We start from the raw sequence: 12,578 nt of genomic DNA on the forward strand, positions 1-12,578 counted from the left end.
ATCGAAACGTGAACGGCATTCGTCTTGGGAACGCGACAGCGTTAATGTATTTCCAATGAAGCCCGATACAATTTTCACGGACCAATACGATCTGTCTTCGAGCGAGGAATATAATTAAGGAAAGGGATATTTTCGATGTAGAAAACGAGAAGGGAAATGCTGTTTCTTCGTATCTTGAAAGTCTTCTGTTTCCCTTTGCCTTCTATTAGAATTTGCGCGACTGCCCGTTGATGGAAAGTTTTCTCATTTTCTTGTTATACTTGTACTTTAATGAAATATTATCTTAATGAAATTTGTTCGATGAAAATTTCCCAAAATTTGCAACTTCGCTTGAGAATCATCCGAGGAAAAGTAGAAAATCGAATCGACCGTCTTTGCCTTCACGGACAAAGAGCAATCTAGCGGCGGAAATCGTGCAATTAAAGGGAGGGATGGGGCTTCGAATTTCCTCCGGTTCAGCCAGACTGTTTGTCGGCCGTTCGTGCGAAAATAAAAATCTAAATGGTCGACGCTCGTTCCTTTCGAGGACCATGTATACACCGTTTAATAGGGCGAATGCGAATTACCGGAAGAATAAGTGGAAAATGAAAATGAAACGAAAACAGTTACTACTTCTTTTTACTACCCCTATTTTTTATTTTACTGCTCTACCTATTCCACCATCACGTAGCTGTTTTGCGTGAAAAATTCGAATTTTTCTAACACGATCCAGAGGGAAATATTAAAAATTTCATGAAAGGAGATAAACTAGGAGGAAGAATCATCAACGAGTACTTTTTCTTCGACTAGTACGAATGACGTGCATTGCTCCATATCGTTGCCTATCCATTTCAAACGTTCGAACCTTCGCTGCCACCCTCTTTCACCCTCGTATAAATTCTCGATCGACGCTTTCAACCGGTATACATCGGCGAATATAACGTAGAAGTGTGATGTACGGGGTGCGAAAAGAGCCCTCTCCCTTTCTGCGTTGTTGGCGGACAAACGAGCGAAGGGTGCGGGCGACGTTCCATCCGAGGCTTCCATCGTCGGATTTTGACCGGAAAATGGTGAACGGTTAGATTGATAAATGAGTTGCTATTTCGAAAATGAATAGCAAGAAAAAAAAGAAAAGAAAACAGCTGTTAGAAGTCCACGGATAAAGAATAAAAAGAACGCAAGACAGAAGAAGCGAATATTTGTGCTGTTATTAAATCCTGTTATTAAAAAGGGAGTAAATTTTAATAGGAACAAATTTTTAAATATGTATTTATCATCTTTCTCGCGTATACTGTTTTCAAAGGGTTAAGAAGCCTCGGAACGATCCACGTTTCATTTCTCGTTCGCTCATGAAACTCAGACGACACGGATGCATCTAAACTTTTGATCGGTAGCCTAGTTGTATAGGTATTCAAGCATGTGCACACACACACACATACACATGAGTTAGCTTTACAGGTTGCTGATATATCCAATATATCGCGCGAGCATTCGTAGCCAGCGAAGCGTTTTCAAATCGTGCCCCCCTTATCCCCCGTTCGTTCCAACTTCTTTCGTACACACGTTCCTCTCTGTGCTCGAAATCAAAAATTTTTATGGATCACCGTGTGTCGAATGAAAAATTGGATTACTCGTTTCAATCTCTCATCGAGTTACAAAACCGTTCTATTTTTATTAACAATTAACTGCTTTCGATTGTCGACCAATTGACCGATTGTAACATCGTCAATGTAACTTTGCTCTATTAAAAAAGTGGAACAATCTTGACTTTCCGGTATTCCGATATTCCAATCGTGATTGGAATTCGAATTGCTTTACAATATCTTGGAAAAAGAAGGAAGGAAACCATGAAACGGATATGAATTATATTTGAAAATTTCATGGAAGAAGTAGAACATTGAAGCTGTGTAAAATAACAATTACGAAGGTAGCTTTTGAAGCGAGGAGATATTGTAATGAATTTTATAGCAGCCTTCATTGGGTTAATGAAATTGATGAGCTTCTTTCTCATTAACAGCACCGAAGACGAAACTTTTCATCGCCGCTGTATAAATGGGTTGATATCCGTGTATGGGGTAACACTACGATCGCTTATGTAACGAGGGTGAAAACGAGGGGTTGCACCGTTAAGGGGTTGCTTCGGCGGCAAATTATACCGTTATTTGAGATGAAATACGTACGCGTAGCTACGCTCGGAACACCTACGTATTCCCGGGACTGTTTGATTTCTTTCATGTGTTATCGACAGCCTTTGGAATTGAAAATATTCGATAGACTGGAATTCAATTTGGAATTCATTTTAATTTTTCTTTATTATCTGTTATTGCAATATCTTTGAATTGAATTTCCACTCGAAACTTTGACACTTGTTATTTTTCCTCTCCGGAATTGAATCGACTCGTCGTTTCACTCGTTTCGTGTTTCGCGGTGATCATCCTTGATCTGAACTCCGGGATTACGTAGCGTTTCCCGTGGGATTCGACGCATCTGCGGAAGCGTCGCTAATTGCACCGGTAACTTTGGGATTTTCGGAAATTCGTCAGCCGTTCTCGATGGAGGGATTCGTTGCCACTGATATACTTTTCGTGATAGCTCGAAATTGCTGCGCGATTCGATCAAATTCAAATGAAAAGCTTTTGTTTCTTTTCTCTTGTAATTTTTACAGACGATTACATGAAAGATATAACGATTTATTTTCCAAGTATGCGAGGTGTTTTTCGTTATTTTCTTTAATCCTTGGTTATCCTCATTTCTCTCGGGCAATTCTGAATTTTTAAAATGGACATCCCATGTTTAACCCATTGCTCGGCACCCGTTCATATGTAAATAAGTAATTAAAAACTTGATTCCAGAAACGTTCATTTTTCATAATTCCACCCTGGATCATACGCCCATTATGAATCCCTAATGAAGCGTACACGTTACGCGTGTATTCAAGAAAATGAGAAAAATGAAAAATAAAAATCGCGTATTTTCACGCTGCTTCTAACAAAACTAAAAGATCCTCTTTTTCTTCCATATTTCCTAACGAATCGTTAACAACGTTAAAGTTCACTGTTTCCTCGAATAAAACGCGCACATCATGAAAACAAGAAAGAATAACGAGTTTAATTTCTACTTGAATTTAGTTCAAGTTTGACGACGAAGAGACAAAGAACAGCTCGAGCTTCAAACGGAACACGAGGCAGCGAATAACTGTTAAACAGTAAAGGGTTAATGTAGCTGGGACCTTGCTTTTCATCGTGATCGTTTCTACAATATGCGAGTGAAATTCTCGTTTATTCAGCCGGCGGCAGGCCTGTTGAAAGTTCCACAGATTTTCGAGGGGTGGTTGCATTGGCGAAAAGACAAAAGCTAGATTCCTTAATCTTCCAAGTACAAGAACACCCTCTCGAGTGCAATTTTCCTTCCCTGTTCGAGGATCGCGAGATGCCTGAAACTATCCACTTGCCGAACCGAAACTCGACCGGTAAGCAATTTCGTTTCCCTTAAATCGTGACCATTGTTTCAACCCCCACCGAACCACCGTGCCTAGAAGGTGAATAGAAGAAACGATCTCGAACACTCGTATTTCTGCTTAGATTTCATCAAATTTTATACGCTTGGACTGAACTCTTCTAAATAATTCTCATTGTCAGTCCGTGTTCTCTTCATCTTTGCATCGAGAGTAGAAAATATTCTGCCAGCTACGTGTTCCACGTAGCTTCCTGTCGCAAAGTGGTTAGGTTGCGTCACGCATACGATACGAGACGGTTATATTTCACGATGAAGACAGACACGTGGATTTCTACCTCCTCCGTGCACGCACATTCAGAGAAAAATGCAATTGCGTTTGGCCGCGGCGCGGTGCGACGAATTAAGGCTGACTTCTTTGTCTCCTCGTCGCTGGCCTCTAGTCACGTATCCACGAATGCCGTACACGCGACGCCGTCGCCACCGAGCCCTTTCCAGAATGCAAATAACGCTTTATTCGTAGCCTCGATGGGTATTCTCGCTGTTCGCCGTCGCGAATTCGATTTTCCAGAAGCTTTTAAGCTTGTCCCGCCTCGCCATTTACACCGTGCAACAATTTTCCGATCGGATCAACGAACAATTCCATTCACCGAAAAAAGAGTATCATTCTTTCTGCAGTGTAAACGAATTCTCTTATCCATTGAAATTTTCCTGTTTTCATTTTTAACTTTCGATTAATGTAGCTTGTCTACAGGCAAAAGTAGCTTAATAATTTCTTAAGGGGATGAAATTTGAGGGGAGGTGTCAATATATTTTTATCAGAAATACAATACACCCACAAAAGGGGTGGTTCGCGCTAGTAATAATCGTTTAAATTTTCGCGCTCTCCGTTTTTAATTATGGAAGGCGCCGCAAGTGGCGCTAGCGTCGTCGATACGACGTGACGTTAGGAACGCGTGCCGATTAGATCGGCCATTTTCGTCTTCGCCTGTGGGTTTGGATGGTTCGTTTTTCGACAACTGTTATGGTAAATTGCCTTTTACTCTTTTCATGTGCCAATTTTTACTATTTATATCTTTGTAACTTTATATATCTTTATACTATTTCGCTTATGTTATTGCGGTTAATGTTCTTTCGTTATATTCTTTCATATTTCATTATATACTTTGTTCGTGATCTTCGTTGAATGTTCTCTATTCGTACTATTTTTCGCCAAAAATTTGAAAATAGATCCTCGTATTCGTACACACAAACACACACGTGAAAATTTCGTCTGAAAGATATTTTGGTGGGTTCGATCGAAGCCAGATATCCGACGGATTAAAAGGCGGAATAAAAAGGAACGAGGGACAATCTATTGGTGGATATTCAACGGGGAAAAATATCCACGGAGTCGGTTTCCCGCGTACTCGGTGTTGCTGGGTCGTTTAGATAAAAGAAAGGAAAGGAGGGGGCGCGATATTGCGAGCGTATCTCGTCTCTCGTCCTGGGACCAATACCCGTTTCGAACTCTTTCCTGCGATCCGCGACGAGATTCGAACCCTTACGAGGTGAGAAACCATTTCTCTCTTTCTCGACGGCGAGAGCGTCGTAAAGCCTGCGTTCGTCGAACGACCATCTGGCTAGGATCTACCCTGCGTAGAGGCTAGAGAGTCCTTTGGTAAATCCTGACTGCGTCTTCTCGCTGAATTCCATGGGTCTCGCGAGTCATCGCGATTCCTCTATCTTTCTTTTATTTCGCCATCCTGCTTCCGCTTCGATTTCTCCGGAGGTTCGGCTTTTTTTTCGGAATTTGATCACACCAGAGGGTTCGAACCATCGTTCTTCCGATCGGAAAGACGATCCATCGGGAGATGATCGTTTCTTTCCCGTTCGAACGGTACGTTTTTCGTTTTGAACTCGAATTTCACTGGTACATATAAGATTCCATACGATCGGTTGTGATTTATTAAACGGTACAGTTACGTGCATTTACGCGGCAAACAATTTGTCTGGGAATGTAAAATCGTATAAACGGTGTTTCACGGTAATCGTAGCGATATTCGTGTCACATTTATGAGAATAAGAGCATCTGCACACTGTTGCCGGATGCTTCTGTCACTGAAACTGACAGAATAAATCGTCCCGGATGATGCGGTTCTACGCATCGAGAAAGAGGCGAATCATAAATAACGGAAGAATCGTAGCGCGAAAGGATATTTTCTGTTAGCAGTTGGATGGAAAGTGGCGTTTACCACCTGTCGATCGCAAAATGGGACCACAGGTGGCGAGCAGCAGCAAAGCGATCCAATCTGATTCTCTCGCTTCCAATGCGTCCTTTGCGGCTCGTTGTCGCGCGTTATATTCGGGTAAATCTGCTTTGCACCGTTATACATCGATTCGATGCTCGATTTCCTGGCTCTATAGCTTTCCATCAAGTTGCTTTGCACGATTTCCATCGAGTTTCTGCCAAGAAAGACAAAGCCTTCCTCCTGGATAAACAGAGACGATTAATTCGATCGTTAATCAAAATCCAACAATTCTGGTTACGTTCTATTTTCGATAATTCTGCCAATATAATTAAATAATAACACTGATAATATATTATTTTAATAACATCAATGAACTGCTATCTGCTATCATCTAAAGGTGGAATAATTTATGGACGACGAATAGGTCGTTCCATTTTTCATTGTGATTCGAAGTTGTGAGGAACGATTCGATATAACGCCACGATCCGGGATAAATTTCCGTGCAATTTCAATACGAGATCATTCCCCTTGTAGACGAAAGCCTCCCCTTTCTGGCCTGTATACACAGGATCGAAGGGGAGGTAAGACGAGGGGGCGGCAAAGTCGCCGGATATTAAAAATATCTTCCGACGGCAACGGACAGCGATCGACTTCCGGTTTTATACGTTTTGCTTTATTTTCCAGCCGTTCGCTCGATTGGTCTCGATTCTCGTATATCGGTTCACGAACAACGAGTTTTCAACTTTTTCGAATACTTTTCCTTTTTCCTCTTTTGATCGACAACGGGAAAGTTGGTTCGAAACGGTGTGATTGATGTTTGAATGCTTAATGGGCTTTCGATGCTCGATAGACGTCGATAAGTATCAAGAAAGTTAGCAAAGTTTTGAGTGCTTAATCGTTTCGACGCGGGAATTGAGCCGAGAGTTCTAGTTCTTATAGAATCGTTGGAGTAAATTAAATTTGAAAAGCGAACGCTGTTATATCGTATTAGAAAAGTTCATTTTATTTTGCCAATTATGATAAATTTTTGTCACGTGGGTGAACGTTCGCTTTTCACGGTGTAAAGAAATTTTCTTCGAAACACCCTGTGTAAGAGGCGACGACGAACGCGTTAAACGCGTGGACGCGCGACGGAATTCGCTTCACGCGCGAAAATTATCCCGGCAATCTCGAGTCTCGTTATCGCGCGCGTTCGAGGAGAGGTGTGACGCGGAAACGCGGGAAATTATAGATGCTTGGCGGCGCGTGTTCGCGCTGGCCCCGAGAAAATTGCTAGCCTGCTTCCGGTCTCTCGAGCTTTTCCATGTCGCGAGATTGCCAACGCGTGCGCTATTGACGATCCGTGGCTTTTCGAAAAATATAAAAAAGTCCAAGTGCTTCTTAACCTCCGTACATCGACGCGAATTTGTTGAATTTTTCAAACGAAACAAATTGCTAGGTTTTTATTATTCCGTCAAATTTGCGCGAGATAAATAAAAATTCTGCACGCGTTCGAATCGTTGAAAGAAGAGTTTCCGATCAATGTTAGCCAATGATATTCTATCGGTGACGCAAACTGTAATCCAATTGGATGGAAATCGAGAGGCAAACACAGCCTGTGTACACCGGGCCTCGTCTAATTATTAATAATGCGACGAGTCGTAGGGTAGATGGATGACTGTTTGCGCCGTTCGGTGAAACGAGATTGGTTACTCGGATCGTGCATTACGGTCACGGTGTTCCTCGCTTATCAATGGGCATCGTTGAAATTGCTCCTGTTTGCCGAATCAGCTACACATTCCACGCGTCGTTAACCTCCCTTCAAAAGAACAGCAAACTGTGATTCAAAGGAGAATCTTTAAGAGAGTTCTTTCAAAGAACCCTTGCCTTCTTGGTACTTGAAGGGTTAAATAACAAATGGTAAATCAGCCACGCACTCGTTCCCCCGCCGAATTCGAAATTTATGCATAGAACTCGGTTCGATCCGGTAATTTCCTAGGAACGAAAATTTCTCGGCGGAACATTGGCGCTCGGGTGTTTGGGTCGATCGGTTCGATATTAAGCCACGTTCTCCTGGAGAAAACGATATCCCGTCTTTACGAGCGATTTTTACGGGATATCCAGCGGATTCTCCTCTCGCCCCGGGATATCTGTTACTCTTTCCAACCCACCCCGGCCTTCTTTGGCGTGGTGTGCTGCATGTTTCAGTATTTCGGTTAGCTCGCGCCAGGATTGCAGACTATTTCGTCGGGTATCGTTTCCCCTTCTCCCTAACCAGCCTAGCCAGTGTTCCTTCGAACTTTAACGAGTTCCTCCTCTATGTAATCGCGGCTGCTGCTACTCTAGCGACGTTGAAACATCAGCGACAAATTGGATTTTGAAACAGTCTGTACGTGATCGCGGTTCCGTATCACCGATGCCGAAACCGAACATATCGGACCGAGACGAGGGAGAGGATTTACAAGGTTGGTCTGATTTTTCAAACTCTTTTGATATCGGTGACCGAGGCTGAACTCGTCGATTTCTTTCTACAATTGGGGTAAAATCATGGATACACGTTGTGCATGGAGACTTTTGGGAATTTTGTTATGTCTGCACTGGATTCGCCGAATTGCGTTTACAGAATTGCGGTGAAAGGAAGGTTCAAAGCCTTCGAACTTTTAGCCGGTATATAGGAAAAGATGAAAGGATATCCAGGGACAAGGGTGACACAGTCGTTCTTTCCTTTATAGGAACTTTCCCCGATCAAATACGTATCGAATGGTACAGACTCTGGAGATAACCATAAACTCGCGCGGCTAGAACTGTATTTTAAGTGATCGATAGTGTTATTATTATCGTTATGGAGAATGTTTGGTTTTGTATATTGCCCCACGGAGTACTCAATTTATCGTGAAACCTGCCTGCGGCTTATTTAATTAAAGCTAAAAGCATCGGCAGAAGTGTTCATAGCTGGAGTTTGATTAGCAAGCAATAGCTATCCCCTGCTCTTCCCACCCCTTCTCGAACTTCCGTGGGAAATATCATACGAAGGGGTTAAATTGAAAAATGGGATATCATTTTGTTTCGCGACTAACGCGAAATTGGAAATTTTTTTTCTGTTACAGTGAAGTATCTGAGAGAGGTTACACCCTACTTCAGGAAAGCCTCGATCATCCAGGAAGTCGGATGGGAGCTTCAGCGCGGTTTCCTCAGCGCGACGCCTCCTCCGCCGAAATCACCACCGCGAGCGGATACTCGTTATCTGCCGTTGCAACTCTGCCGACTCACCAGGTCTCATCCCTCCTCGGATCCCGGTAAGTTTTCCTTCGACTATCTCCTTCGCGAGGAAAGTACTCTGGAAGCGCGTAAACTCGACGAAATTGTCGGGCGCGAGCGTGAAAGCGGAAAACGAGCGTTTCGCGAGGCGTACCAGTCGGAAAGCGTTAATTAACGACGATTCTGACGTCAAAAAGACTCGCCCTATCTTGCTGCGCTTTTTTCCCCGCGGCAAACGCGAGTGAAAAACAAGCGGCACGGATTCCGTGCAATTTTTTATCGATATTTTTAATTTCGCACCGAGGTTAAAATTCAGGATTCGCAAAAACGAATTTCGGTAAAGCGATGACTAGGTTGCGCATAATTTTGGTTCAAACTTTAAATGCATGCAAGTGATTATTCATACGGAATAGTATCCGATTAAATGGAAAGCACAGTTATTACGTAATTAACGAAAAGCTTGCCAAACTTTATAGCTTTGAGGCGGTATCCCATGAAAATTTTCATGTAATTTTATCATAACATTGGTTACTTAATTTTCGTCAAACCAACTTGTATTATGTAAACTGGATGTTTTCGTACTCTGAAGGAAGCTAAAAAAAATTATCGAGCAAAGGATTGAAGAATTGAAGTGTAGGGTGTGTACGTGTTAATCAAAGATCTAGCTATCGTTGAAATCTCTTTCATCTTTCGGGATATGTTGAACGGTAGACAGGCGAGAAAGGGTTTACCGATAATAATTTGATGATCGTTCGGGGTAAGTTTGAGGCGGTTAACACAATAGCAAAGGGAATAATCGGACGGTCAGCAGGGCCGTATGACGATAGGAGGATAGAAAGGGTCGAAGCTAAGGGCGTTGCAAATGAAATAAACGTCAGTGAATTTCTCTTGCACCGCACGTTTAGAAGTAAACGTTTCAGCGGAACACGTTCACGGATTACGTGCGCAAGCCGCGTCTCGATGGGTGGCGAGCCGACGCTCCTCTCGAGAACTGCATGCTCAGCGACCGAGATAATGACAGCCATAACGCAATTAACCCGTTTCTGGGATTACAGTCGAACGAGCACATGTGTGCACCGGTACATGTGCCCGCCATCCTGTTGCGAGTTTGACAGTCAATTATCGTTTAATGGAACAATCGCGCGAAAAGTTTCCTCCTGATTACGCGGATCTACGAGTTCGTAATCTCTGATGGAAATTTGAAGCGTCGCTCGAGGGTTGACTTTCCATCCTGGCTAACCCGTTAATGATATAGATAACGTTTAATTCGTTACTTTCTTCTATTAAGTACGATGATAGATATTTTTCAAATTCTCTCGAAAGCTTTCATTATATTCCGCCTCGTTCGCATTTACCCTATTTGCGTTACGCTTTCTTCATCCCCTTGGCACGGAACAGGTGTGTTATCAGCAGACACGTTATCTGCGGGATAATTCGCGTAGAACGTGAAAATGAAGAGGCTCGAACGTTGACCAAGAGCAAATACGAAATCGACGGTAGACCAGGCTAGACTGGTCGATGTTAGAGAGAAAGGTGTAAAAATAGAAGAGGGTGGGTCGGTCAGAGATATTGGCTATCGTTCGCGGGACTATCTTGCGAATTAAAACGAACGCATGAATGGTAGAATGAAAATTGGCTAATTGAATTAGCGAGTGGCTGAGAGCTGGTCGGATAGATAGAGGCCTCCATAACCCAAGCCCGTCCAGGATTAGGTGGATTCCATTAAAAGGAACAGAGCCTCGAAAGGTTAAAAGAACGGGCTTGGGTGGACTCGATTTAAAAATCACCTGTTAATTGTACGAATATCGAGGAATCACAATGGCTCGCGTTAATTTGCGAAATCCTCGTGAAAACCGTTCCATTATCTCCGGTCTCTTAATGAATCGTTGATAGCAGGCTGCATATAGGACAGATATTTAGGGGTTGCTAGAATTTGCATCGCGAATCGTTTCGTACGATGGTCATTCATAGAGAATTACTATTTACCGATGGAATGGTCTGTTCAATTTCAGTTAATTGTTAATGGGATTAGTGTTCCTAAATTTGGCTACTCGTTGCTGGAAATTCGATCATAAACGCGTATAAAAATCTACAGCATTACTGAATCGAAAGCATTACTGTTTCACTCTATTTCCATTTGCAAGATGCCCCGATGAGTAACCACAGCGCACGTCCCATCTACGAGCCTCTAATTAATCCTTCAAAGCGTACTCGAAGTTGCCGACCAATTCAGTGTATCCAGTGTCAAAGTACTCGAACCATCTTCCACCCTCCTCGACACACTTTCCATTCGATCGGAGAAAATCAAAGTTTAGACACGTATTTAGTTCTTTCACGTGGGTAGATCAGGTCGACTCGTCGACACTGTCGCGCGCACACAGGCGGTTTAAAGGGGGATGGAAATCGGCTGCGTACGAGAGAGCCGGGTCGATGGTGGAGGCTCGTGGTTCGACTGGTACGCTACTGGTTCGGCTAGGATGGAGGATGCGAGAGTTAAATTAGTTTCCTGGGCAAAAGCTGGCTGCTGCCTGGTTTTCAGGGCTAACCCCGTGTATAATTCTAGAACAGCTCCATCAGGCTGGAACCCACGAAGAACCTTCCATCCGAACCATCCACCATCCACTGCTGACTCCGCCATCACCATCCTCCCTATCAACCATCTACCAAAACTCGTCCTTTGCGCATTCGCCTTGCTACACATCGCGGGCCCTGCAGTTTGCGAAGTTAATTACCGTAGGTTAATTGCCCCCTTGTACGTTGACCGCTTGATTAATTAGCTTGAATCGGTCAGTTACCTGTCTTTTCATTTTTCTATCCTCGATCGTCTTTTGGATTTTCCTGTTCTTTTAGACATAAATTAACGTCGCAATAAAATATCTGATTAAGATTAAATATCATGAATTGAAAAATTAAGGTCAGCGAGGTAGATAGAAAGAAAGTAACAAAGGGGGTTGGTAAGAAAGAGGAAAAGGGTCGTAGGTAACGAGCGTGTTCTGGAACTGCAACGACCATTATCAGTTACAAACGGAATTGCATTGTGCGTGGAAAAGCCCCTCGGGCGTTCTTCTCATTACCATCGCGCGAGCGCGTACTTGCGAATCGGCGCACTCGCTCGTGAATACGTGCGTGCAACTATTATCGCGACGTGTAGACGTCGGTCTCGTTGTCGTCGTCCTCGACGTCGTCGACGTCGTTCCAAGGGGTTCCATTATCCTCTAATATCGTTACGCGAGAGTCCCGTTTGTACAAGCGACGACCGCGATAATGCCGTAACGTTAACGATAACAATATCGTTACGATGATCGTCGTTCGCTTGACGTGTGTCGATCACCCGCTTATCGACGTGGATTATTATTCAATAAAAGAACGTCGATCAATTAATTGCATTCTGATGAGTTGAAGTTGTTTTTATATAAATTTTTATTCGAGTTTTAAATTAAGTTCTTTCACCTGATCGACGAGTAAGCTCGTGTTCCTCGCTTGAAAACGAGAAACCCTGATATCGATGGTAGTTTAGCGAGATAGCGGGATTTGTAATCATCAGCTGGAAGCGTAAAAGAGAAACGAACCAGGGATGGCTGTGCTCGCGCAATATCGTCGGTCGTGCATCATTTTGCGGGCAAAAACGCTCAGTGACACTCGTCGCACTGCCTACCGTAGTGATCGTCAATTTCGGCA

At 43.3% G+C, this 12,578-nt stretch overlaps 1 protein-coding gene across 3 annotated transcripts in view; it reads left to right on the plus strand.

The window, feature by feature from the left end:
• LOC114873503 (beta-1-syntrophin) overlaps positions 1 to 12,578 on the plus strand; it is a 216,888-nt gene that overhangs the window by 126,347 nt on the left and 77,963 nt on the right. For all 3 annotated transcript variants that reach the window (XR_006829508.1, XM_029181902.2, XM_046286125.1), the window contains exon 3: positions 8,750 to 8,938. Coding sequence is in view for 2 of the 3 variants with exons in the window: in XM_029181902.2 (XP_029037735.1) it covers positions 8,750 to 8,938 (189 nt within the window). In the remaining variant the exon portion in view is untranslated. The remainder of the gene's footprint in view (positions 1 to 8,749; positions 8,939 to 12,578) is intronic.

Source organism: Osmia bicornis, chromosome 6 (genome assembly GCF_907164935.1).
Source record: "Osmia bicornis bicornis chromosome 6, iOsmBic2.1, whole genome shotgun sequence".
NCBI classification, from domain to species: domain Eukaryota; kingdom Metazoa; phylum Arthropoda; class Insecta; order Hymenoptera; family Megachilidae; genus Osmia; species Osmia bicornis.